General features: G+C 38.8%; 2 protein-coding genes across 2 annotated transcripts; both read right to left on the bottom strand.

Moving 5' to 3' along the window:
- Positions 1–3,456: 3,456 nt before the first annotated feature.
- Positions 3,457–5,835, bottom strand: LOC140948942 (uncharacterized). The gene is made up of 2 exons (XM_073398201.1): positions 4,599–5,835; positions 3,457–4,346 (listed from the first exon to the last, which is right to left on the bottom strand). The coding sequence occupies exons 1-2, from the start codon at positions 5,647–5,649 to the stop codon at positions 3,457–3,459; spliced, it is 1,941 nt and encodes a 646-aa protein (XP_073254302.1). The 5' UTR covers positions 5,650–5,835.
- An 81-nt stretch (positions 5,836–5,916) lies between these two features.
- LOC140948941 (uncharacterized) lies at positions 5,917–9,204 on the bottom strand. Its single transcript, XM_073398200.1, has 4 exons — positions 8,962–9,204; positions 7,745–7,960; positions 7,324–7,460; positions 5,917–7,023 (listed from the first exon to the last, which is right to left on the bottom strand). Exons 1-4 carry the CDS (start codon positions 9,143–9,145, stop codon positions 5,917–5,919), a joined length of 1,644 nt encoding a protein of 547 aa, XP_073254301.1. The 5' UTR covers positions 9,146–9,204.
- Between the last annotated feature and the right edge of the window lie 18,035 nt (positions 9,205–27,239).

Below are 27,239 nucleotides of genomic sequence, written 5' to 3'. Positions count from 1 at the left end.
TCGACCCATCGAGGTCGAATATCTTTTTGAAGTTATCCGCTGACAAGTTACTAGTTTTCAAATGATCCCAGGCTCAAGTTTATTTTTTTTTTAATTCATATGAAATATGTTGTGTTTTGTATGTGCCGCACAATTAAAATGTTGATTTCAAACTGACCTCGGAAGCTAAAATTCAGCCAGTTTTTACAGGCAGGGAAGACATACCAGTTGCTTTTGACTTTTCTCACCAAGGTCACGCGTTGGTCACGCTCTACGTCCAATTTTTATGCTCTGATTGGTCAAAATTTGACGGGTGAGTTCATGCGGAAAATTTATGCAGCATCTTGAAACTTGTTTACTGTGCTGAAGCTGACGCAGTTTTGTGTCAACTTGTGATGTTTTTAACTGTCTTTTTCCACTGAATGTACAAAATGAAATTCAGCTGCTATCATGGCTAGTTTGTTTATTGGGTTTTTGGTCGAGAAATACGTCGCTTGTCAAAGTCAGAAATCCGATTTCGGATGGCATCGTTTTCGTTTTTCACCTTCCTTGATGCGTAAGAGGGTTGAAAAGTCTGAAGCGATTCTGGTCTTACTTGATAGTTTTCAGTGCTTCTCGAATGGTAAGCCTGAGTAATTATTGTATTTGACGTTTGTTTTTTATTTTGTTTTTTAATTCTAAGATTTGAGACAATGACCTGACCGAGTAACAGGTTTGATTATAAGCTTATAGAACTTTAAAAAGCCTTTAGACATTTTGGTCCGTGTGGTTTTCGTCCATTTGATTTTTATTCCAAATTGAAAATTGAAAATCAAAAATTCACAATCGTGATTTTCAATGTTTGATGCCTCAAGAATTGAAAATCACAAATTTACAATCTCAGTTGTCAATTTTTGTTTCTAAGAAACATAAAATTGAAAAACAATTTTCAATGTTTTGAAAGTCAAAAATTAAAAATTGAAAATGGCCAGTTGGTGGTTTTTATTTCTTGTTTTTAAGGAAAAGGAAAACTAAACGATTATCTTCAATTTTGAGATTTTTGCCTGGTACCGAAGTTAAAATTGTATTTTCAATTTCCTATTCCTTAAATTCAAGCTTATTAAAAATTCAAACTTGACAAAGCAATTTCATGTGTAAAGAAACTGCGGGGAAACAGAATTAATGCTGGTGAGATCCAAAATGAAAATCAATTTTTGATTTTCCTATTTATGAAAAACAAAAAATTGCCAATCGACTAAAAATATCTGTGACGGGAGGGGAGGGTAAAAGCGGAAGTGGCGCGACAAGAAACAAGATCGCGGTCGTCTTGCAGTGAAGGAGTGTTCCGTGTTGCGTGTCTTCGTGAAGCTGTCTCTGGCGGAAATGTTACGCCAACAGGAAGCCAAAGCCTGCCTGTATCATGGCCGACACGTTTTTAAAGAATTAAGCTGAATATTTTTTCGCTGATAAGTATGCTTTTGTTGTAACCTTGCAGCATTACTCCACGCAGGGTAAAGCGTTTCAGTCGGGCAGTATTAAGAGCGGTTTTCTGTAAGGACCGACTAAGGGTATGCAAGATAGAAAAATCCGATTTTCCCAAACTTTGCCAGAAAGAAGGCCTTGATGAACTGTTTCTGAAAATATAACTTTCGGGTCGTTTGGGGTTTTACTTATTTTTTAGTGAATTTTTTAAATTTTGACCGTTAACGCCGGCTTTAAACACGCCGAAATATGCACTTTTGCAGAAGCTCCCATTAATGCCTTGAAACCTTTCATAAAAAGATTAACCAAGCAAATCAAACTATCGTCTTTTCTCAGATTATCGGTGTCGTCAAATGCAAATAAAATGTAAACGTGAAAATTTGACAGACTTTCTAATTTTAGACCTTTCAATGGTGATTACAACAACAGTATTTTGGCTAAATTCAAGGCCTAAAAAAGCACTCTGGTACATCGCTTTGACCAACAAAACTATACTACGAGGAAATATTATCATTTCAACTAAACATCGATGAAAAAAAAAATTGGGGTAAATGAAACGGCGAGTTCTGAGAGCGTTTTCAAAATGGGTTACCTGGGCCATTTTTGAGCGACCTTTTGAACTTGGAACGGTTCCAAATTAGTGGAAATAGAAACCCAGAGCTCTTTAACTCCGATTTTCCTTTGCATGATGAAGCCTGTTTCCTCATTTCTAGCATATTACCAATTAAGGATACTAGTCTTTTCAATTTCTGGTACTGTATTCCCTAAAAAAGAGAATTTGGAAAGTCAAAATATGAGTTTGCTCAGGCGTTTGCGGTTTGTTTACCAGTGAAGTAGAAATCGATTGTCTTTGTACTTACAACACAAATAGGTGATCAGCTACAAGGTTAATCAATTCACCAATTGCTTATAAAATACTTCCTACCTTACAGATCTTTTCCTGGATCGAAACCACAGCACTCATTAGATAAGTACGAAGAGATCATCGAACTCGCGCGCTAACACAATTTGCATAAAAACAACTGACCATGAAACGCCACAGTACACCCAGTCAAGTGTATTCCGGAACCGCAAGTCTCATTATATTTTTAGCAATATTGCGTGTTTTGTACTATACTGACAAAAGGCACGGGATATTTCTATAATAGATACTTAAGTGTTAGGATAATTCCTAAATAATCGTACTTACCCTGAATAGTGCTGGGTAAAGTCTCTGAGACTCAAGGTAAAAACGACGCGCAGGAATAACGGACCCCGGGGGTACTCCCTTATATGTGCCGCTGGACCGGGTATGGTTTTTGAACTCTCTGTTCTAAACAGGGTATATCATAAACAGAGTATGTATTTTGCAATTTGTTTCTCCTAAACAGGGTCAGGGTTTCAAATCCTCAGCGGCTCACATATACCCTAGTATTAGTCGAGTAACCCCCGGGTTACGGACCCACAAAGACAAATTAAACAAAACTTGTATGGATCGATTCCTTTCTTTCGTTGTCAGCAAAATCCTGTAAGAATTAAAGGAAAATCTAACATCGGGTAGATGAGCGCAGATTTAGGAAGCGCTCGTTAAATTAACAATGTTTCTCTCACATCTGCTCTTAGTCTTATACGATCATAACGCTTCCCGTTAATTCTACGTATAAACATCGTCAGTTTAAGTGATTATAATACGAGTCAAGTTATCGCTTTGCTTAGAAGTAGTAATTGTAATAATACAATTATTTTCGAACAAAACAATAGATTTTAAGATCCGACGACACGGTCCGCGGAGCGAAGGGGGGAGGGGGGATTGCGCAAAATTAGGAATGCGCAAAAGTATGAGGTCACCAGTAGGTACAAGTTTAGAAAGAGGTCAGCGTGTACATAAAAAAAACTGGAACTGAAGCTTTTTTATACGTGATGAATCTGACGAGCTAAAATAAACTAGGTGGGACCTTTTTTTTCCAACCATCTCGAAAAACGAGATGCGGCCCCTCCTGACAACTGTTATCCAAACTGTTAACAGTAATTTGACTCTTAGGCGTTACAGCCGCACCCTTTTACTAGATCCCCTAACGCGGCAAGGTACTCTGCCTTGCGCCTTGGGTTAAATTCTTCCGTGCAGATATCAAAATACTCGCATATGTTCTTCAGCATTGCAATGCTGAGTGTTTTCATGTTACCTTTCTTGGTCAATTCGCAAAGGTTTAGGTTGTCATAAGCGATGGGATGTTCTAGCTGTACTTCCTCTAACACAGCCTGGCGGGTGTCGCAAAACTCTTGTTCATCCTGAGAAGCTTGTAAATCTGAGTCGCTAACCTCTACAGCGTGACGCAACTTGCACGATAATCTTGAAAAGAAAGACTGTATCTGCTGCGAGGTAAGAAACTCATCACTCGAAAACAGCCTCGAACCATCTGTTTTTTTCGCAAAACGCATATCTCTCACCACTTTCTCAGGGTTTTGTTTGTGGCCTGTTTGCTGTCCAAGCTCAAATTTTTCCTCCAGGTACTTTCTTTGTGATTCGTTAAACCGTGACGACTTCTTTGCAGTTTTCAATGCCCAACCCTCAGGTAAACTGACACCGTGCTTCTTCTCCGTTTCCCTTCCTTCAAATACTTTTGCAATGCCAATATCGTCCTGAAGGATAGCGTGGTACGTTAATTTAGCCCTGTCCAACAAAGTCTCTTTCTCCGGAATCAACTCGCATTTGCCAAACGACATATGCCTTTCGAGACTCGAGTATCTCTCGTATACCTTGATGCAACCTTCATTTGGGCAGGAGAACAAGACACAAGAGTCTTTCGTTTCTTCTACTGCCATCGTTTCATTGGGTCTTGGTTTCTTTGAGGCTTCCTTGGATGCTTTTACAAAGTCACCAGGGGAAAATCGGCAAGTAAATTTGCAGCTTTGTAAGACATCAGCAACTAAAAAAGCGAACATTGAAATGGAAGTCTTTTTTAATTTCAGATGAAACGTTTTTCGCGTCTTTTAAAGGTTTGTTAATTTATCATGTACACAACTGACTGAGTTGTCTATAGTAGCCATTAGTATAGACTCTCTTATACTCTGTTAATATTGCCCGTTATCCGTAATTATTAGCTGACTAAGTCAGTGAGTATTTGCAACACTCCAATACAGTACATTTATATATCACTATGCCCGTATATTTTTTTTACCTTGAACTTTCGTTTGGCTGATCTCCCTTCCATTTCCGACGTTGAAAGCTCTCCAAACTGTCAACTTGTCTTTGCAGTACTCAAAGTTGTTTAATGTGCTGATACCATCGAGTTTTACTTGAGACAGTTCACAGGCGGAAACGGCAGCATTAACAACAGTAACGCGAACCCCGGTGACACCTCCATTAGACAGGATAGCTGTCTGAAGCTGTTCAGCATTTTGCACGTCGTGGCCCTCATTTACATACCTGCGGACATGGGCCTTGATAGTCGCGGCTTTTCGGTCACAAGCCCCCTTGCCTCCTTGAGGGTCACTGAAATCTACTCTGCAAACGTCTATCCCAGTGTTTGCCTTCATTAGGGTGCATGATGCTATTACAGCAGAACTGTGATAACATCCCGCGTTATCTTGCCGTAGAAATGCTCTGTTGATTCTAGGATTCTCCTCTTTCAGCGACCTTAAGGTGTGCTCAATAATTCGCACTACAACTGAGCTGTCTTGTGATGTATTCTCAACTATGTGGACGAAGGACTGACTTTCTAAAAGCCCTCTCATTTTTCTTGCGATGACACTTATATGCCACGATATTCCTCGTTTCCCGTACCAATCTGATTGGTTTTCTCTATATTTGAGCGGTAAAAACTTCATAGCCCAATCTTGTGTTATGAGTACAGAGGTCTCATCTAAAGCGCTCAAGCACGCCGTCCTTGCTGTATCTTGCCTGACACACCTGAGTTGATGTGCTTTCCAGGAGTGGATTGCCTGGACTGCATGACTATGCGTGTACAAGACGTCTTCTAGTTCTTCAGGTACAAACGTTGACTCAGTCAAGAATGTTTTAATTGAAAAAAGAACATTACTGAGACTTTCACACTGTGGACACTGAATGTCATGATTATGAGAGCATTGGGATCTTAGTTCATCGTCCTTACTATCGCTGAGAGCGTATCCGCTGCAATGGTCTGCAACCGAGGAGGACTCGGATACATGAACCTTCAAAAAAGACAAAGTAGTAAATTTAGTGACCGTTTGAAGTTTCTGAGCTTTCATCTATTGTACGCGCAATATTTTTGCCAAGTTTGGTTAAAGCAATTAGAAAATATGAATCTTTGGCAGAATAAAGTACACACCTAGCAAGGCGAAGACGGTCGCCAGTATAGAGAACGGTGTTCTCTTGCCCAACAATTGTATAATTAGTTTGGAAAAGAACCCACCGGATTTAATTAAGCCCTCACGACAAAGTTAACAGATTTTGCCATTTTGCCAGTCTCGTGGCAGTTCGTTATATATTCCGGTTTACTTTCAGTTAACCATGTTTTAAACCGTATCTGATACCTTATAATCAGCCTTCAGATACTGCTTGCTTTCCCTCAGAGACACTTTCCATTTTTTGGCAGTCTCTCTGTCCAGACCTCTCTCTTTAAGTTGGTCCACTATTCCACACAAAGCTTCAAACCCTTTCGCGCCATCCGAAGCAATGTAGTCGAGCCCTTGCAAGGACTTCCTTACGGTCGCCCCGCAGGCAGACAGGACTCTTAACATCGTTGTTGGGCTGAATGGAGTGAAATTCGTCTCCTCGCAATAAGCCTGGTACTGCTTTACTAGCCTGTTAGGGATCATCGCCCTAATGACATTTGGGGTTTCTAGTATCTTTCCAGAAGATAGGCGGAGATATCGCTGCCCAAAAGGAAGATCCTGGATCACGTGCGGGCTAGTTATGTAAGTCAAAAAGTGATCCAACTGTTTATTTTCTACTCTCATCCTAGGACTTTTTGCTCGGGCTGGCAAGGCACCCCGCCCATATTGAAGAGAGTGCTGTCTTGCCATTTTGAACCGGTATTTGGTGATCCCTGGAATGTAGTTTAGGATACGCTTAAACGTTATCAGGTCTGCCATGATTGATAATATCTGACGCCTTGTTTCCCAGGTAGATGCGTTTTGGTAAGACTCCGCCAGTGCCTTTAGATATTTTCGGTCTTCTTGTCGTTCACCGATGCCAAGTACCTTCTCGACTGAGCCAGATTTTTTCACGGCCTCCCAGAGGTAGCCTTCGTCTCCTGGAGCAATAACGTTAAGGCCAGAAACAATAACTGACTTCGCCTTTGACACATGGCTTGCTCTAGTACGTTCGCTGGCTGCCTCCCATCGCTTTTTGTATGACCCGACTGTATGAGCGTTACATGAACGTAAGAAATCGTTCAACAGAGAACGTCTTGTTACTTGACTACTAATTTGTGGATCATCGCCGTTAGAACTCTCGCTGCTGCTGCTCGCTTGAGAGTCCGTTTGATACAGGCTAGTGTCGATCTCGGAGTAGTGTCCTGATTCGTCAAGCTGTGGATGAGAGTATTCGTCTCTTAAGGTCAGCTGGTGCATTGACTGGCTAACGTTGTCTTCAACTTCTTCACTCTCCACATCTTCTCTCTGTACGCGTTAGAAAGGAAAATGAACTAGTTAGCGCAGAAAAATATATAAACTCGATGTCGCCGCTGTAGAGCGAATGACTTTTTTTAACGGCGTACATATCACCACTGCAATGATATGTAAGTGTTCTCGCATCAATACATGATATAAAGGAGTAGTATGCAAGGAGGCTGGGGTCATCAAAAGGGAAGGGGAGGAAAAGTCGCCTTTTGCTGAACCTCACTAAACTATTAAAGCCACTCGGACAAGGTTATAATCTGTTATGTTCATGCCATAGCTATACAATATAGCTCTATCTACCTGTGCGATATTTTGTGATATCCGCTCTTCCGGTTTGTCTACGTTAGATCCTAAAGCTTCTGTGGTCGATTCTGAGCTGGGAAATACTAATAACTGTGATGCTTCTTCCAACTTTCTCCTGCATTGCTTGCAGATTTCTGGAAAAAATAATGGATTGCAGAACATTACTCAGAAAATCTGTGCCAAACTCTTATAGCTTCTGTTTTTGCTCATGATGCTCTTAGTTTTTGAAATATTGCAGCTATGTGTTGAAACTGTTCGGTAACACGTTTCTTGATTTAAAGACTTTAGGGGGCGGGGGTATATCCGATTATGAATTTAAAAAAAACAAAAAATGGCAGTGGAGGAAATTGAAACTGCCATTTTTTTACGCTCTAAACCCGGCAATGTTGTAAAATATCACTACAGGTTTAACACTCACGGGAGCCTACAGGAAGCAACACTTGGGTTTGCTGGTAGAGTAGCTTGGAATGTAGAGACGATATTCCTCTCTCCCCTGACACTAAAGTTCCATGCGATGACCATTCACTGGGAGCAGTGCATATCCTCTTACTTGAACGCCATCTAATGCCAAATTTGTCTCGATGTCTTGGGCATATTGTTAGTTCAAGGTGACTTTCGTTTAACTCAAAAATCCCTTCAAAGATAAAAAAAGGTTGTAAGGTGCCTTTTCCTTAACAATTTTTAGCGTATATATCACAGCGTCATTCACATTTTATTCGCTTCTTCCACGTTTATCGTTAATTTATGCACCAAAAGATAAATCAAAAGATTTATTTTTAATTTTTCTTTGGACGTCCAGTCATCCCAAAAGCAGTTTTTGTTCCTCTCTTTTTTAAAGTTCCTGTGAAACAAACAAGGCTGTAATGCTCGCGATAAATCTGAGATGGTTTATAAATGTAGGCAATATTAATAATTTTTTTTAAATAAACTTCTCAACGCACTGAAGTATTAATGATCAGGAATAAGTTTAAATTTTGCGTGTTCACTGAGAAACACGGAGGCTTTTACTTTTGCGTTTTGGCTCAGCTCAGATGTTCTGATATTGATCTTAATTTGATTAAGTCGGCTACTGCACGGGTTAATTATCACTCATATCTTTGTCAGTAAAATTCATTCTTGAATAACACGCTATGTGTTTTAGGAATATGTCTAAAAATATTTTAGCGTTGTAAGTTGCAATCATGGCCCTTAATTAACGGGGTAAAAATTGTATATGAAATGCAGTAAAATGAGAAGTACACGACATTAAACAATCAAAGCAGGTGCTGAGCGTCACGCTTCATTAAGCCTTCCTTTCAAGTCATTTTCCGCGTTACCCTTGTAACTAAACCTTGAACATCGTCCAGTTTTATTTAGTGTGTAAATTATGGACAATAATTAAAATCTGCAGGCTGCAGACGTAGGAAAACTAGTGATGTTTCGATAAATTTGCGGACACCTTTCAAAATATAAAAACAGTCTGAAGGCAGATCACGATGCAGCTAAATTACATTTAGTTTTAGTCTCATACCGATTCTTCTTGATGTAAAAAGATTGGGAGGCGTTTATTTTCCTTTCTTTAAATTATGCGTCTATTTTTTCTTATTTTTTTTTTTTAACGATGGCCTGTTTAATACAGACATCTACCTTACGTACCTGCACGTGCCAACAACAGCTTTGGTTCAGAGTCTAAACTAGCGTCTCGAATGTTGCAAGAACGTAGATGCCCTTGTACGGCTTTTGTACACTTGGCGAGGATCACGCTCTTCACATTTTCCGGATTGTCCACACTAGAACCACATGTTCCTCCTGCAATCTGCCCATACTCACACGAAGCCATTTGCAAGTACACAATGACTGAATGAAGTCAATGAATAAACTGCACTGTACAAATTAACAGGTGCAATTAAAGACAAAGAAGTAAGCCAGTGCTGCCTCTTCGGAATGCGGGCTCTTCTCGATTTACGGAGAACAACTCGATAATACAGGAGAAAAGATTTTTTTATCAGTCCAAAACAAAAAAAAATTGAACTACCAAAGATGTCCCGACCTCTCCGCGACCATATCCAATCCTGGGTGTCCTGTGGCATTCAATACTTGTTCATGTTGCACGTTCAGGTGATATATGCGCTCGGCGATTTTTGTCAGGAACTTCCATGAATGCGGTTCTTTCTATCCAAGAAAGCATAGTCAAGTACCTCGCACATTGATTTACCTCGCATTTGTTGCCGCATTTGCGTTGTATCAATAGACTGGTACTACAGAGTCGGCGGTAGACAAAACTGACATGTCTGAGCAAACTGTCTCTAATTTCCAATTTTACTATTCCAAATTAATTGCATGGCTCAAAATTTAAAAGGTAAGTATTTCTAAGTAAAAACAAACTGGTAGAGCCAAAAAAACGTCATCACGCAAACAAAAGTCAGAGCTCATGGCGTTTATTTCCATGAATATGAAAGGTCAAAGGTCACTCATAATTGATAAAATGACCTGTTTTGAAATCGCGCTCAGAACTCGCCGTTTCATTTACCCCAATTTTTTTTTTCATCGATGTTTAGTTGAAATGATAATATTTCCTCGTAGTATAGTTTTGTTGGTCAAAGCAATGTACCAGAGTGCTTTTTTAGGCCTTGAATTTAGCCAAAATACTGTTGTTGTAATCACCATTGAAAGGTCTAAAATTAGAAAATCTGTCAAATTTTCACGTTTACATTTTATTTGCATTTGACGACACCGATAATCTGAGAAAAGACGATAGTTTGATTTGCTTGGTTAATCTTTTTATGAAAGGTTTCAAGGTATTAATGAGAGCTTCTTCAAAAGTGCATATTTCGGGGTGATTAAAGCCGGCGTTAACGGCCAAAATTTAAAAAATTCGCTAAAAAATAAGTAAAACCCCAAACGACCCGAAAGTTATATTTTCAGAAACAGTTCACCAAGGCCTTCTTTCTGGCAAAGTTTGGGAAAATCGGATTTTTCTATCTTGCATACCCTTAGTCGGTCCTTACAGAAAATCGCTCTTAATAAAAATGGAGCGCGGACTGCGGACTACGGACCACGGACAGCGGACTGGGTACGTGTAAAACACGGACCAGGTATAAAATGCGAACTACGTACTATGTCTTAATGTAATGATAATTAGTGAACTTACGCAACAGGACGGGAGAGGAAAGAAGACGTCAAACCTTGTGTGATAAGAGTGACAAGTTTGAAAACACTTTCCGCCAAACATCACCTTCCTTTGAACAGGTCTTTCTGTAAAAGACCAAAAAACGTTAATGTGAAGTGAAAATCACGACAAAACACGCAAACAAGCCAGAAAAGTGATATCAGCTATAAACGCTCTGTTCACAAACGGGCATATTACTCAAATGACTTACCCATGGCTCAGTTTTGGCCAAAATCACCCGAAGAATACCAGCGTTTTACACGCTGACCAAAATACTTAAAACTATTCCTGCCGGCAGACCACTGAATCGTCTCTGGTAGCGGTGGTTCCAAAGAACGAATTTCTAGCTCTGTGGACTCGCCTTTACCAGGCCAATCGTGCAAAAACAAGAGTCTTACATCGAGGACACTGCACACCAAAGTGATATCATTGAAAACACGCCTCTTCCAGATGAAACAATTTAAGCTACGTTAAACGTGTGTTCTCTCTGCACTAGCATTTCCCAGGAAGAGGGAATCGACATTGTTTGTCACCATTACGAAGAACATTATCAGTCAAAGTTACCTATCCTTACTTCATATTTCGAAGACTTAATGCGGGTGATCTTAACAGAAAACTTCACCGACAAATTCACCGACAAACACTACGTGCAGACTCACGGCATTACAGTGGCCACCAAAATGGCGGTTGCTTTCTCGATCATTTTCATGGCTCGCGTTGAGAAACAACTATACTACATGCGAGCCCTTACAGCCATCTCTCCGGTTGGAAGAAATTTATTGATAACATATTCTCAGTCTGGACTCTTCCTGAGACCGACATTATTGATTTCGCGAACTCTTTCCACACGACAATAAACTTTACACTGACGAACTGTCATCAAAACAGATTGTTTTCCTTGACCACTGAAGTTTTTAAAGGACCAAGATTCATTCGATTCAAACACATTATTTAAGCCGACAGAAACGTTTTAATATGCGAATTTCTCCTCATTTTACCCCCTCATCGTTAAAAAGGGCTTCGTATATGGAATAGCCTTGCACTTACTCAGAACGAACTGGGTTAGGAAATAATTCCCGATAACTAGAGTTAAAGCAGAAAGAGTTTTTAACTCGCCTTACAGAACGAGGCTACCCTCACGACCTTGTGGAAACAATCCTAGCCGAATTCCTCTTCGAATCGCGCAATGCGGCTTTATAAAATAAACCCAAAACAAAAGATTTTGCCGTTTGTAACGACTTTCTATCCTGCAACTCCGAATCTCAAAAAGATTCTAATGAAACACAGCTGGCACCTTATTAAGGGCAAAAACACACTCGCGCAAATATATCCCCACGCCCTCATTGGTTCTTATCAATATTATTCGACTAAAGCATAGCACGTAGTTCGCATTTTATTCTTGGTCCATCTTTTATAGATACCTAGTCCGCAGTCCTCCGTCCGCCGTCCGCAGTCCACAGTCCCTCGTTTATGCTTTCTGATCTGAAACGCTCTACCCTGCGTAACGTAATGCTGCAAGGTTACAACAAAAGTGAAAAAACATTCAGTTCACTTCTTGGAAAACGTCTCAGCCATGATACAGGCAGGCTTTGGATTGCTGTTGGCGCAACTTTTCCGCTAGAGAAAGCTCGACGAAGACACGGAACACTCCTTCACTACAAGGCGGGCGACCGCCATCTTGTTTGCAGTCGCGCCACTTCCGGTTTTACCCTCCCCTCCCGTCACAGATATTTTTGGCCTGTTGGCAATTTTTGTTTTTCATAAATACAAAAATCAAAAAACCATTTTCATTTTGGATTTCATCAGCTTTAATACTGTTTCGCGTATTTTCATTACACTTGAATAGCTTTGTTTAGTTTGAACTTTTTAATAAGCATGAATCTTGGGAAGAGGAAATTGAAAAAAAAAAGTTAAAATCACTAACTGGCCATTTTCAATTTTCAATTTTTAATTTTAAAAATACTGAAAAATGAGTTTCTTTTTTACTTTTCTTAGAAACAAAAATTGAAAATTAAGATTGTAAATTTTTGATTTTCAATATTTGAGCAATCAAAAATTGAAAATCACGATTGTGAAGTTTTGATTTTCAATTTTCAATATTGAATGAAAATCAAATGAACGAAAACCACACGGACCCATTTTCTCACCGCAAATAGAAAGAAAACGTTCCAAAGAATACTGATTTAGTTATAAATTGGGCTGTAAAAGAAAGCTTTGAGCGATTTTCTTGCCTCGAGTTCATCTTTGAAAAAGCAAACACCGGGAAGCCGGCTTACAAAATGAAAAACATAAACAAGGATTTTCAGAGACACTTTAATACTTGTCTCCGTGAATGAAAATTGTTGTCCCTGTATATGTTTCACCGAATTATTTTCCTTTTAATTGATTGTTAGTAGTTTCTTTTGCAATTTTTATCGCTGTGCCGTTTGTTTTCAGTCGCTCATGAACATCGCTTGCATGCAGGAGTAGTCAAAATGCCGCGCGTATCAAACGCTTTTGACGATTACACATCGTTATAAAACCATTAAATAAAAAATAAACATAATAAATTCTTTATTATGTTGAAGCGTATAACTCTATTAATCATAATTTAAACAGTCGACTTTGGCGCTTGTCAAAAGTGAGAACCGGCTAGACGTATGGGTGATTTTGGAAATTTTTTTAACGGTTTCGCTAAAAGCCCAAACGCGCTTCGAATCCTGAATATTGAGTGAGTGCAATTTGTACTGCTTTGTATGATAAAAACAGCGCCTCATGGTACTGTTTCACCTCAGATGTGATTTATAAAAAGTATAAAAGGTTGGGTTACACGTCCCCAGACTTGTTGGAAAGATTTTGTAAAGTAAACTTGTCGAACGCAAAAAATTCGGCCTGATTTGTTTTCCAAGAATTTTTTTTCAGGCCTAATCTACTGTGATCAAGAGCCCGCGCTCTTAAATGTGATCGAAGATGATTGCTATTTTTTGGGTGTACATAAAAGGCTATCAACTCGATGTAAGATTAAGTTCACTCTTAGCGTGGGCTGTTTGCAAATTACTTTACTCTAAAATCACTTAACCTTTCCCTCAAAAGTCACATGAGTGTGCTCTAAAGTTAACTGAATTGTGGAAAATAAGTTTATTGTTTGATTTAAATCATGAATTCGAGTTAATATATAGGAGCTTCGCTTTTAGCCCTGGCTAAATCTATATATTACTTGATCACAAATACTTATTCATTTGTAGCACATGATGTCTACAGGATACTGATCAGTTTGTTTTTAACGAAAATCCAGCTCAAGGTCTTTTTTTTCTGGTGGTCACGTGACCATCCGCCTGTCTGTCCATCGAAACCACGGGGAGACCAATGAGAAATGTCTCACTTCCTACCAAAAATCTGGGAGCCTGAGGAGAAAAGTAAGGGGAACGTAAGAAAGACAATGGCATTCAATCTGCTTCTAATCGGACTTCCAATTTATAATCAATTGACTGATCGATGTCAAAAGTATGGTATTGGCTGTCCGTTATGACATGACCGTTTTCGCGGGCTTAGGTATGCAACACGTTGAAGTAACAGTTGTTTACCATTTACGTGGCAACGCCGATCGGTTCATGGTAAGCAAAATTCAATAATGGTAAATTTCGTTCCGGAATCGCGTTTAACATTAAAGTTTTTACTCAAATCAGTTGCATTTAAAAAGATGGCCTCGAAGAAATGGAACACGAATTTCCGTTTTGACAGACCGAGAGGGAAAACAGGACTAACTTTTCAGACGTTCCGTTGCTCCCCCAAAATTTTCCAGTGAAATAACCTAATAAGTCGAGTTCCATTCACCGGCTTTCCAACCGGATTTTCAGGAATCCTTTTGTATTAAATGGTAAACAACCAAAATTTTCCTTTATGTTGAACGCTGACCAGTTATTAGCTTTCAGATCTTTGCCCCTAATTTCCGTCATATTTAGAGGGGTTCGGAACAAATTTGTTCACATTATACCAAATAGCTTTTCGTGCCGATCGACACGAAAAGCTATTCGGTATAGTGTGACAGACCTATCCGATATGTGCCGAAATCACCGATCTTATGTGTGAACCGTACCGGCGCAAAACTTATCTGGTATCGGTCTGAACATAGCCTAATTCTTTGTTCCTACCTGAATTAGCATATTTTTTAAATAGGGGCGATAAGTCGATTGACATTGTCGTTGTTTTAAAAAGTTAAGATATATACTGAAATTATTATTTGTTATTGTTTTTTTTTTTTGCTTTTTTTTTCACAGATATCATGTTTGCCAGGACAGGAAGGAAGTGACATATAGATATACAACAAAATATTCAGAACAGCGAATGTCAAAATACGAAACTTGCTGCAAACTTTTTTGCATGTGGAGATGCGTGAGATTTGCGTAAGGAGACAAAACGACTCTTCTTGAAATAACTTTTTTGAAGCGTGAAACGAGACTTATAACCAGGATGGCACATTTTATTTATTCTCACATTTTAGGTATAGGAGTGTTTATAAGTCGAAGACAGCCTACAAAACAAGAATGAATTCCTACCTGAAGTGTTGCGATGGATGGCGCAGACTCACATCAGACTCCAAAGACTGCAGAGAAGGTTCGTCCTTAAAGTAGCTGCAGCCGATTTATGAATAGAAACGTCTTACGCAATTTTTAATGTTCGAAGAGCTAAAAGGAGCTTAAATAGTGCGAGACCTAACCAAAAAATTACACTTGAAAGCTGGCCGTTAGGACTAACGAGCACTCTCCGAGTCCTTCGGGCCAAACCCGCGACAGTAGAAAATGGCCGCATGCATGATCACAAGCTCTAGACGGAAGAGGCGCGAAAGAGTAAACGCTGGTCCCAAAGCAAGGTTGAATGACCTTTCAAGCTTTCAAGGAAAACTTATTTCGTGGTTTAAAACTGAAATCTAATTAACCTCATCTAGTAGAACTCAGTATCTAGACGTCAGTTTCATTTTCCCCGTTCAAAATCCTAATAGATTCTGGGGTATATGACGGACTAAGGCTACAAAAAAATTCTAACAAGGAGATCTTCTAATCTTGTAATTACTTGTCACCGCCTGCCGGAAACAATTAATGAACCCTTTTTTTTCTCTCAGTATCTTCTTTCATTTGTTAGATTTACTGAGGTCGTCCCGTCGCGAGTGAATATTTCGCTAAAGTTTCTGTCGCTTTAGAACACTGGTTGCATTTGCGAAGCTATGAGCACGAAGGCTAGATTACTAATTACTCCTGGCAAGTGTTAAATCTACTTTCACGCCATCCTCTTTTTATTCTGCCGTTTACTGTCGTCCGACCGACCCAAATTTTCGGCATTTTCAAAAAAAAAGCAAAAAAAAAAAGGTAAAGACGTAGTTACACCATTTTTCACATGAAATAATTCTTTTAATCTGAAAAATGAGCATAGTAACAGCATAGAGAAAAACAGCCATGAACATTTTTCACAGTATATTGTACATTTTGTTAATCCAAATATGTGAATGTTAACTTTTAACGTCGTCCTGGGGTACCAGGGCCTACTATTCCGAGACTTCTTGTAATTTTTTTTTGAAGGTTTTTTTCTTTTCAATCCGACCGACCGACCCAATATCAGGAAACGCATTCGACGGTGAACGAAGAAAAAAAAAGGGGATGGCCTTAATTTAACGGGAAGATGCCGGCAAAACGAATCCGTTTTAACGCACGTCAAGTTAGACCACTAAACTGCTAAACGAGAGTGGGAAATTATTTCTGTAGGAAATCCTTACTTGGTTATCGACTTTGGTAAGTTAAGCTTTGTTTAGCCTAGCAATTGCTGGTAAGTCGTGATTTTTAATATTTCGTCTTTTTGTTGATGAAAAATACCGAGAAAAAATATCCAGCGGAAATTATTTTTTTCGCACGTGTTCTCTGATGATGTATTTCACATAATTTTGATAATGTACTAAAAGATTCTGTCCAGTTTTCTCGATATTTCATCAATTTTGCTCTATCACACGCCGCCCAACAAACGATCGCTAGCCTCGAGCATGTTCCTATTTTGCTTTTGTTTTTTGATCACCGTCTCATGAAAGTGCTTTTAATTATTTCTGGCGGGAAATATGTACCGCGCGTGTTTGTTTGGAGCCCAGATCAATGACGTCAGTAATCAAGAGAAAAGGAAGAAACTCCAGACAGGTAAGAAAACTAAATAATTATAGCATTCGATGGTGAAAATTATTATTCTGGTTTATTCTCTTCTAGGTCAACACTCGAGAGAGTCAGCTCTTTTCTCAAAAAAATTCTGCAGACAATTAACCTCGCTTAAGGTCATGCTGGGTCCCCTTGTTTCCTGAGCTTTATTATTCCACTACAAAAAATTGTTATTTTGCAATTGGCTTTTATTTTTTTGGTAAGAGTATTCAGAATCATCCTGATTCTGTCTGTGAGAATGATGTTAACAATGAGCAAAATCTTTGCGCGTATTACATGCCAAACCATTGAATGAGAGGTTAATTATTCTACTGCAAAAAAAACATGTTATTTTGGCTTCTATTTTCTAATTATATTCTCGTCCGTCGGTTCGTCCAGTTATCGCCAAACAATCCGCCTGAAGCAGGAAAATTTCTCTTGCAATAACAAGACAAATTACACAAGAAGACATAAATTTGTTACCCACAAAAACAACTGCTGCCAGGTCTTCTCAAGAAGCCGTAATGACCAGCCATTGTTCGTAAATGAATATAAGGTTAAAGTAGGATGACAGTCGTTTTCGCTGAAAAACAAGTTTTCTGGATTTCGCCGAGCAAAACATAAACATCTTTTAAGCAAATCCAAACCGTACTCCACGACTTCTTACGAACATGTGAGTATTTTAACTTCAGGTGGACTTTAAGACTCTTTTACTTTTGTTTCTTTTTAGTTTTCATTGATCGTTAACGAATAAATAAGCAAATTTTCTTTCTCAGTTTTACAGAAAGATTTTCATTCAAACTAGACCATTGTGGCGTGTTTGTAATGAGCCAATGGAAGCGTTTGTTATTGTGTCCCGCGTTACGAGAATTTTGTAGTTAATCGAAAAGCAAGCATTTTTGTTAGCTGTGTTATAAGAGAATTTGCTCATGCTTTTAGCTGTGCGTATATCGAGTTATGGATGCACTTGGGAAGTTTGGAGAGCAATCAAGGAGCTAGAGTTGCACTCGGGTATCGCTTCGTGCAACTCTTTCTTACGTATCTTACGTGATCTCCACCAAACTTCCCGCGTGCATCCATAACTCGATATACGCACACTAAGCATGAACAAATTCTTAATTAATCAATCCTGCAGTATGCCTGAAAACTCCTTTAACTTTCAAAAATACTCTAACCAATGCTGTAGTATCCTGGGTAGTGTATACCTGAAATATACGGTTAACTCGTAAAAATGCTCTGATCAGTGTTGTAGTATCCTGGGTAGTGTATACCTGAAATCTACAGTTAACCTGCAAAAATGCTCTAATCGTTCCTGTAGTATTCTGGGTAGTGTATACCTGAAATCTACAGTTAAGTTGCAAAAATGCTCTAATCAGTGCTGTAGTATCCTGGGTAGTGTATACCTGAAATCTACAGTTAACTTGCAAAAATGCTCAAATCGTTCCTGTAGTATCCTGGGTAGTGTATACCTGAAATCTACAGTTAACTTGTAAAAATGCTCTAATCAGTGCTGTAGTATCCTGGGTAGTGTATACCTGAAATCTACAGTTAACTTGCAAAAATGCTCTAATTAATGCTGTAGTATCCTGGGTAGTGTATACCTTAAATCTACAGTTAACTTGCAAAAATGCTCTAATCAATGCTGTAGTATCCTGGGTAGTGTATACCTGAAATCTACATGTTAACTTGCAAAAATGCCCTAATCATTCCTGTAGTATCCTGGGTAGTGTATACCTGAAATCCACAGTTAACTTGCAAAAATGCTCTAATCAGTGCTGTAGTATCCTGGGTAGTGTATGCCTGAAATCTACAGTTAAGTTGCAAAAATGCTCTAATCGTTCCTGTAGTATCCTGGGTAGTGTATACCTGAAATCTGCAGTTAGCTTGCAAAACTGCTCTAACCATTCCTGTAGTATCCTGGGTAGTGTATACCTGACTAGTCTACAGTTAACTTGCAAAAATACTCCAATCAATGCTGTAGTATCCCGGCTAATGTATACCCTAAAAAATACATAACATTGACCAAGACAGGATAAAGGGGACAGAGAAGGCATCCCCCATACACACCCTATTTCATAGGTAATTCGTGTCGAGTTATTTTTAAGATCACAGATCCCAAGGGGGATTAGACAACAGCCAATCACATAGCGCGAATGTGTTCCGCATGGATGTCCCACGCTCAGAGTCACGCGTCCTTCGCGAATTGACGCTGAAAAAAATGGCGGAAGACGCGGAGAGCGATATTGCTATTCGTTTTGTCGACGAAAACTAAAGCGGTGTCAGCGAAATGGAAATTGGAAAAGAATCGCCCGTCCTCTCTTGTATAGAGCTAACAGCACAGCAGGGAAATCCTAACACACTGAATATTCTCTCAGAATCATTTATAATTTACAGTTTGAAGAGAGCAATTTCTGGTTTGATATTTATTCTTTTATTAGTCTTTTATTATTCAACAAAAATAACACTTGGCGTTCTACTTGCTTTATTGTACAAACGACCGGTTTCAATAGACCGGCGAAATTTCTCATTTTATTTAAGCAATAAGGTTACGACAACTTCGAGTTAAACTGATTTCACGGGTTGTCAAAGAGTCCAGCTATTCCCTTTTCCCAGGTGAGCGCCGAATCGTTTCGCTTCAATATGCAGATATGTTCTCGATCTCTTTACGCTTTCATCGCCTTTCGCCCGACATGTTTTGTACAACGTTTAGTCATGCGAAACCTCCACGAAACATCCCCGCAGCGCGCGAGGTAACTTTATCCCGATTCTAAAAATAACTCGAGACGAATTACCTATGGAATAGGGTGTGTATGGGGGATGCTTTCTCTGCCCCTTTATTCTCTCTTGCATTGACTTATTTGACTTATGGAGGTGATAATCTTATTCAACTCTTACTCCTTCTTGACATTCATAGTCAATTAACAGCTTTCTCTCATTCCATCTTATTTTTTTCAATTGAGTTTGACACGAGTGTTGCCTTGAGCAAGGCGGAGTAAAAGAGCAGCATTTTAAGAACAGTTATTTTAGTATTTTGTGTTAGTGATCTAGGAGCCTCTGAATTTGGCGATTTTCCGATGGTGACATATCGCCAGGACTACGTCATTTGCTTGATATAAAAGCAGTACAAAAAAATTTTAAATCATACCGGTACTTGTCTGTTAATTGTTTCTGTCGGCTTTATAAGGATTTGATGCATTTACATACTGATACAGGGTGGCACCACTGCCTTGGTCGGGGGTGCACGTTCCCCCCTTTTTTTCCACCCGCTGTTTTTTTTGTTTTTGTTTTTGTTTTGTGTGTGGGGAGGGGGGGTTTGGAGGGGTTTCGTGCCCGGCTTTAGTGCATTTACTTTTACTCATCCTGGTTAAACGTGTTCTTTTATTATTGTTATTAAAGGACATTTTGTAAGCATATTGAAGCTTATTAATAAACGGGACGGGGGCTTGGCTGGCCAACGCGCCCATATATTATCATTTTGTGTGGCCGGTTGAGCAGTGGAGGCAAAATCTGTAGTATCCTGGGTAGCGTTAAACTGAAAACTACGGTGAACTTAATGCTACATTTAACGTTTACCCTTATGACTTATGAAACACCGCTGAACTTGCAAGTGGTTAAATCGTTTGATTTGAGGTAATAATCTTATACCACTCTAATACAGTATGTGGTCCTTGGTCCGCGCAAGTCCGCGATGTCCTTGGTCCACGACTTTTCCGAAAATGATAAAATATTTCGGCGAGAAAAAAAAACGTTGAATAATGAAAGATATCGTGATTTACTGATTAGCATTCTTTCATATGACAAAGTTTCGGCTTTCTTGCTGTGGGTGAAGACGCGAAATTAAAGTTTGTTGACAGGTAGGTTAATTTGTCTTCCTTAAAGTTTGGATTTTTGCGGCACCGTATCTGAATTACATGGTCATGTTTACTTAGCCCGCGAATAAATAAAACGCAACGGGAAGACGTGCCTTTTTGCAGAACAGGTTTTTAGATCAACTTATTTCTGCTGTGGGAAGCATGTTGCTGTAGACTCTGAATTTTTTGTTTTATCGACTCTTGAAAAATATCATCAAATTTCGCTTAGCAGTCCTTGGTCCGCGACCTATGACCTTGGTTGAAGAAAACTTCCCAAAATAAAAAGCGACGGCCTTTGTTTTTGAAGTCTGTTTTGAAAATCGTCCCTATACATGTCTACAAGTTCTCTTTTTTTTAATACCTCGAATACATACAGAGTTTTTGGTAATTATTTTCGACCGAGCTGAAAACCGCTCGACGACGCTCGTGTGGGAGACTCGAGGAGACTGTTGTCTGAAGTCTTCGAAAGAAAAGCAGATTATTTTATTCTCATAACATCTTCCGAAAAAAACTTTAGCTTAATTGCATCAAGAAAAGAAAAAAAATACATGAAATATTGTGAAAATATTCGTGTGGAAACTATAACATTTTTACGTTTTTTTCGTGCTTCTTACCTGAGGCGCGGACCAAGGACCATCGAAAACGGTCGCCTTTTTTCGAATTCCAAGCAACATATCTACGTCTGGAACTTGGAACTTCAGGGTTATCGAGAAGAACATAAAGCTATCTTCAGGGCGTATTTCAGCTCGTTACGTGAAGATTCGGGTAAGATATTCAAGTTAATGACTTTTAGACGCGGACCAAGGACCACATACTGTACTCTTTGTTAACATTTGTGCTATTAACAGTTTTCTGATCGTTTTTCTTTTTTATTCTTATTCTACAGCGCCTGGTCTAAACTGATTTTCGCACTAGTGTTGACGACTTCAAAAAGCGAAGATTTAAAAGAGCTGTTTAGCTGGGAACAGTTATTGTACCATCAGCGCCCGAATTTGTCAAAACGGAGTGGGAGTAACCTTCGTTAAAAGCGAAGTTTACTAAGTAGCTCTCCTTATCAAAACTGTATTCGTGGAATTTCAAAGTTAAAAACATCTGAAATAAATGCTCAAAAAACGGCTTAAGCTTAATTTATTTCCACATTTTCTCTTTCATTTTGTGTTAGTGATCCAGGAGTCTCTGAATTTGGCGATTTTATTTGCTATGGTGACATGCAACTGTATGGTCAGGTCTAATTCTTTTGCTTGATTTATAATAATTACAAACAATTAGAAAATCATATCGGCACGTAATATTTGACTCGCGTATAAGTTGCTGCGTTTATAGTCTTAAGGAATTCAGTGTCTTAAAATCCGAAAATCATATTTACGGTCTTTTAAGGAGCGGCGGGCAAGGTACCGGTGCGATACGAGCATCGCACCGGTATAGGCCACTGATTTGCACTAAGAGGTATGTGACATCGTTTTTATGAAAATGAAAGTTGTATGATTTTGCGTTCGAAAAACGATTAGTGGGTTATATCTTAAACAAAATAACAGTGATTTTGTTTTTCAAACCCGCACCATTTTCTTAAAATGAGTAAGTTCGTAGCTGGTCACGTGACCCAAATGTGATTTTTAAAATTATGAATTACCCCTTTCTGAACACAAATTTTGCAATTAACCTTAAGGGAAAATGTTGAAAAGATGATGCGGAAACGTTTACCGCATATCTGTGTGTAAATTTCAAACGTTTAACAAGATATAAGCAAAAAGTAGTTTTGGCCGCCATGTTGGAGGGCAAGAGTTGCCCTCCAACATGGCGGCCAATACAAATCATACTACTTTGTCGAAAAATCAAATTGCCATAAAATATTTCCCTTATATGCGTTTCCTCTCAAATTTCGTTTGGACGATAATTTTTATGTGCTCTGTCAATGTTTGGCATCAGCAAGATTCCAACTCATCGTTTAAAGTAAGCATTGGTCACGTGACCTCTTAGTGCAAGTGGCCTATTGCATGGTCACGGGTTCAAATCCCGTTGAAGTTCTGAATTTTTATTTCCAGGCTTTTAACGCAATTGCATAAATTGCGTTCACAACTGCGAGGATCATTCTTCACTTGATTTCATTTCCGCAGTTCTTATATGATTTGTTCCATATACAAATATCAGCAAAAATATACACAAATAACAAAGCCATGAGGTAAGATATAAAAAAGTCGGCAACTTCTCACCGCTAGAGGAAGAAACCTTTTGAGTCTCTGTCAAAAAACAAAGCGATAAAATATGTCAGTGCCAAAACAAAAAAAAAGCTGAGGCAAGTATGTAAGCCAGACTTTTGGCTCGGTAAAAGAGTAAACCGATTTTAAAAATGTCTCACTTTCTCATAAGTCACATGTACCGGCTTTTTGAGAAATGGAATGCCATGAAACAAATTGAGCCACGGAAATTTTGGTCGGCAGAAACTTTTTTTTTTTGCATTTATGCAAAATCATTCCCATACACGATTAGCCACGGTGAATCACAGACGCTCCTTCTACGATTTTTCCTGACGGGAGGGGGGTCTGTACACAGGTTAGGGGAAAGGATTGACTATAATGGGTGGCAATTACATTAGAGTTACTAGAATAGGATAGCACTTTTTCGGGATCTGGGCAATCGGAAAATTGAGGTTGTTAGGGAATTAAAAATGGGAAGATTTATTTAACCAAAGTGTCAATTCATTTCAGGATGACCTAGTTAAAAGGCTTTATAAGATAGATGTAAAAACAGAAATTTACTAAGCTGGGATCGCGAATATTTTTAAATTTTCCCCCAGGGTTTAATCAGGATGCCATGATGAGATCCTTGTGTCTTTTCCGAAGATGATTATTGATGCATGGTGTATGTGCCTTATATAGTAGACTGGGCACGACCGCTGCAAATAGGAAAGTTTAGGACACCCCGTGCTAAGAAGTAAAGAGAGGCATATTATATAGCAGACATCAGTTTTTACGGACATTAATTTTATTATTCAAATTTGTAACGATAAAAATAAACGAATCCTTTGTTACAAGAACCAATGCACTTCTGGGCCAGGTTGCATGTTCAAAGCTGGGTTAAGATAACCCAGGGTTAGTCCGAAATTTGAATTCAGATATGAAATATTAAAAAGTAAATTCAGTTTAATTCTTTTTTTCAACAAGTTGATGATTGGATGCTCTCAAAAATAAAAATTATCCGAGAAAATGCTTTCAAACAAAAGACAAAAAAAAAACCTGAGTTAAATTTAACCCTGGCTTAAGCGCTAATTGGCCTTCGGACAACTGGGCCCTGGTTGGCACATGAGTGTCAATCGGTGACGTCAGCGTGAGTGTCGCTTTTGGGAAATCACAGGCCGGGACTCCTCATCTGAAAGCTATTAGTTGACATTAACAAGAATATCTTATTTTACAGCGATCTGTGTTAATGGATGCAACAATGGTGGAACGTGTGTAGCACCAGAAGTATGTAGTTGCCCCTCTGAATGGACCGGAGCTACTTGCAGTAACGGTAAGACAATAACAGGCCATTTAATAAAGCTTGCATTTGTAACCTGGAGCTTGACGTTGATCATTTTCAATCGAACTGAAACCGGGTTCCGGGATGTACTAGGGGCAAAACAGTGTTACCACACCTTTTTCATTACTGCAGTAGAATCTTGAAAACTCAAACTCTGATAACTCGAACTAAGTCCTTTTTCTCTCGGATTTCACTCCACTTTTCATTCATTTTTACTCATTTAACTCGAACTCGGATCACTCAAATTCCCCGCTAACTCGAACTCCTTTCCCTTGATCAAAATGTCACTAAAATTTACTCCGATAACTTGAATTCTGGTTCGGATGCTACTTTATTAGCTCTTCTTGTTGTGTAATCGGTAAATGTACCATTAAAACTAACACTACTGCTGCAATTTGATTGGCACGATTGATTTGATTGGTGCAACGAAACATCACGTTTTATCATAAAAATCATAATCATGTTACCGTTTCTGGAGAAATAAGTTAAATTTGCACTGTGTTATACACTGAAGTCCTGAAAAATCAGTAACTATTATTTATTAAGATGGCATAATTGACATTCATTCGAACCCGATAATTCGAATTCCCAGTACCAACTCGAACTGTTTTCCCTTCAGATTTCGAGCCAGTCCCAGGGTTTTACTGTACTAACAATACGGCTTAATTTCGGCCGCTTTCTCGGTCCTACCCGAGAAGAGAACTGTACAACTGTCACTTGTCCAAAAACCCTTCAAACCGTATCAGCCCCAGAAAACAAACCAATGCAATGTGAAAACGATAGCCAAGGCCCCCTTTTCTCTTCCCAGAGCTTGGGACCGACTGCCCTATCTTCATATAGTTTATCAGTCTTTTAAACATTTACTAACCATTTCAGATGTAAACGAATGTGCAAGCAATAATGGAGGGTGCGAACAAGACTGTGTTAACTTACCAGGGAAGAAAAACATCTGCCTTTGCCGCAGAGGTTTCACAAAGCCTCATCCTGATAGCACCAACTGCAAGAGTAGGTGAATTGCTACAATCAGGGACAAAAGTAATTGACACACTTGTTTAAAAACGGGTGCTTTTCACAAACATTTAATTCATTTATTGTTTCATTCTTTTTAAACGCCGTAAATCCCCTCAGCCCCCGAATCACTGTTTTCTGAAGTAAAAAAAAGACTTGAGGGTTCAAAATTCAACATTGATCTGGGGGGGGAAGGGGTTGGGGTAGACAGGGGAAGGGGATAAGTTTATCCACTATGCAAAAAGGGGCCATTTTACGGAAGTGTCTCAACACTTTTGTCCCTCCTTGTAGATATAATTTATCGTAAAATGTTTGGAAACAGTAGAAGACCGACAGTTCTATTTTCAGTGGCGATAACTGCTGTTCATTTTTGGCATGACTTGTTGACAGAGATGAAACCAAAAGAATTCTAAATGAAAAAGCAAATCAAATTCACTAAATAAAGCAGAAATGCAAATACACAAAATTTAATTCACTTTAATATTTCATTCGTTTTAATTCAATTTAATTCAACTCAAAGCTCAAGCTAAAGATATGTCGAAATATATAAAAACAAATAAATTCATGTTCAAATTCGTCCTTAAGAGGCAGTCTCAGTAAAAACCGCCCACTCAATTTCGCGTGAAACTCTGGTGGATGAAAGCCTTTATTGGGACTATAACTGAAATAGGTTTGCTTTGATTCAAAGTTATTTTCTGGCCGCGCTAAGAAGCACGAAGTTTTTTTGCCATATTGCGGGGCCCCAAAATTGAAAATTTGGCATTTTTTGGAGTGCTGTAAAATTTTTTATTCGCAACATCTCGAAATAAATTTAACACCTGACAAATGACAAATGACAAATGTCTTCAGTTTTTCTAGATATTAAATATTTCTCCGTAAACGTACCCAGCAAGGTGAAATCAACTAAAATATGACCCCTTTAAAATACAATCTAACAGACGGCCAAAAATGGCCTTAGTTTAGAAGCATATTTCTACTTTTTGGGACAGAGTTAATTATTCTAGACTATAGAGCCGAAAAGATTGTTCCTTAATTGACAAGAATTTACAAGAACCCGTGTACGATTTCAGTATTTCAAAAGTTATGACCGTTTGAATTAACGAACATGTCAACATTGAGCGATTTGTCGTCCATTAATACTGTGTGAAATAATGAATCCATCTCAAGAAAATGTTGTGAAAAGGACGGCTTACCTACAAACTGAGCCATATTCTGATCCGTAGGAATCTTGATTTCATCAGAATCCGGCTAAAACTGCCTTGAAAATAGCTGTCGTTCGCCTAAAGTAGAATTCCTTGCAGATTCTAAAACGTCTCCAATACTAAAACAGGCGCAAATCCGTGGTCACGTTTAACGTTTCTCGGTAATTAGCCAGTAAAACATACGTTGATAGCTAGTTTGCTTGAGGATCAGAGAAGAAAAAAATCGATTCGTTTGTGGAAACGTAAATAAGGATTCGATTGCTTCAAATTCAGATAACAGTTCCATGGAACTCTCTCTATAACAAAAAGGTCACGTCGTGTTTTGACCGAAATAGGATTCCTAGCGGAAATATGGAATCCTGAAACTAGGAAAACAAGGCATGGAATTCACCACTCAGAATAGTGCATTTATCAACGGAATTTAATCTCGCGAAAGGCGTGCTCACAAAAATATTGTTTTAACAACTGATACTGTAAATAAACCCATAACGTATAAAAGAACGACGTTTTTAAGTGTTACAAGGAATGATAAGTTAAAGAAGTTGGTTGTTAGGAGTTATTAAAAATACAGTAAATCACGTGTTCACTTGGGTGCTGTTTTTCACTCATTTGTAACGACTATCGCGTGCCAAGCTTCCTCAACTCACAAAACATTATATTTTACAATTTTGCCGTTGACTATTGCAGAATACCTTAAAAATGGATAGCCTCAGAAAACAGCCGACATTTTGCGACGCCACCACTGGTTTCCCATTTCGCACGGTAACCAGTGGCGGCGTCGCGATATGTGAATCGTGTGGTTTAATATGCTGACTAGTGTTTTTAAGCAAAATTTACATTAGAAAAGAGAGGATGTGTCTGTCAAGACAATGTCAACCTCAGCCTAACGTTCACTCAAAGGCTTGGACACAAAGTCCTCAACTGTAAATGGCCTATTGTAACTACTTCTACGACTGAATATATATTTATGTGTAATCAAATGGTGACGAGTGAAATTAGGGAATAATTTCACGCGCGTTTTGTCCAAATCCTTATAACC

This window comes from Porites lutea, chromosome 9 (genome assembly GCF_958299795.1).
Source record: "Porites lutea chromosome 9, jaPorLute2.1, whole genome shotgun sequence".
Classification (NCBI taxonomy): domain Eukaryota; kingdom Metazoa; phylum Cnidaria; class Anthozoa; order Scleractinia; family Poritidae; genus Porites; species Porites lutea.
Note: the sequence above shows the minus strand (reverse complement) of the source record. Positions and strands in the feature narration are given on the sequence as shown.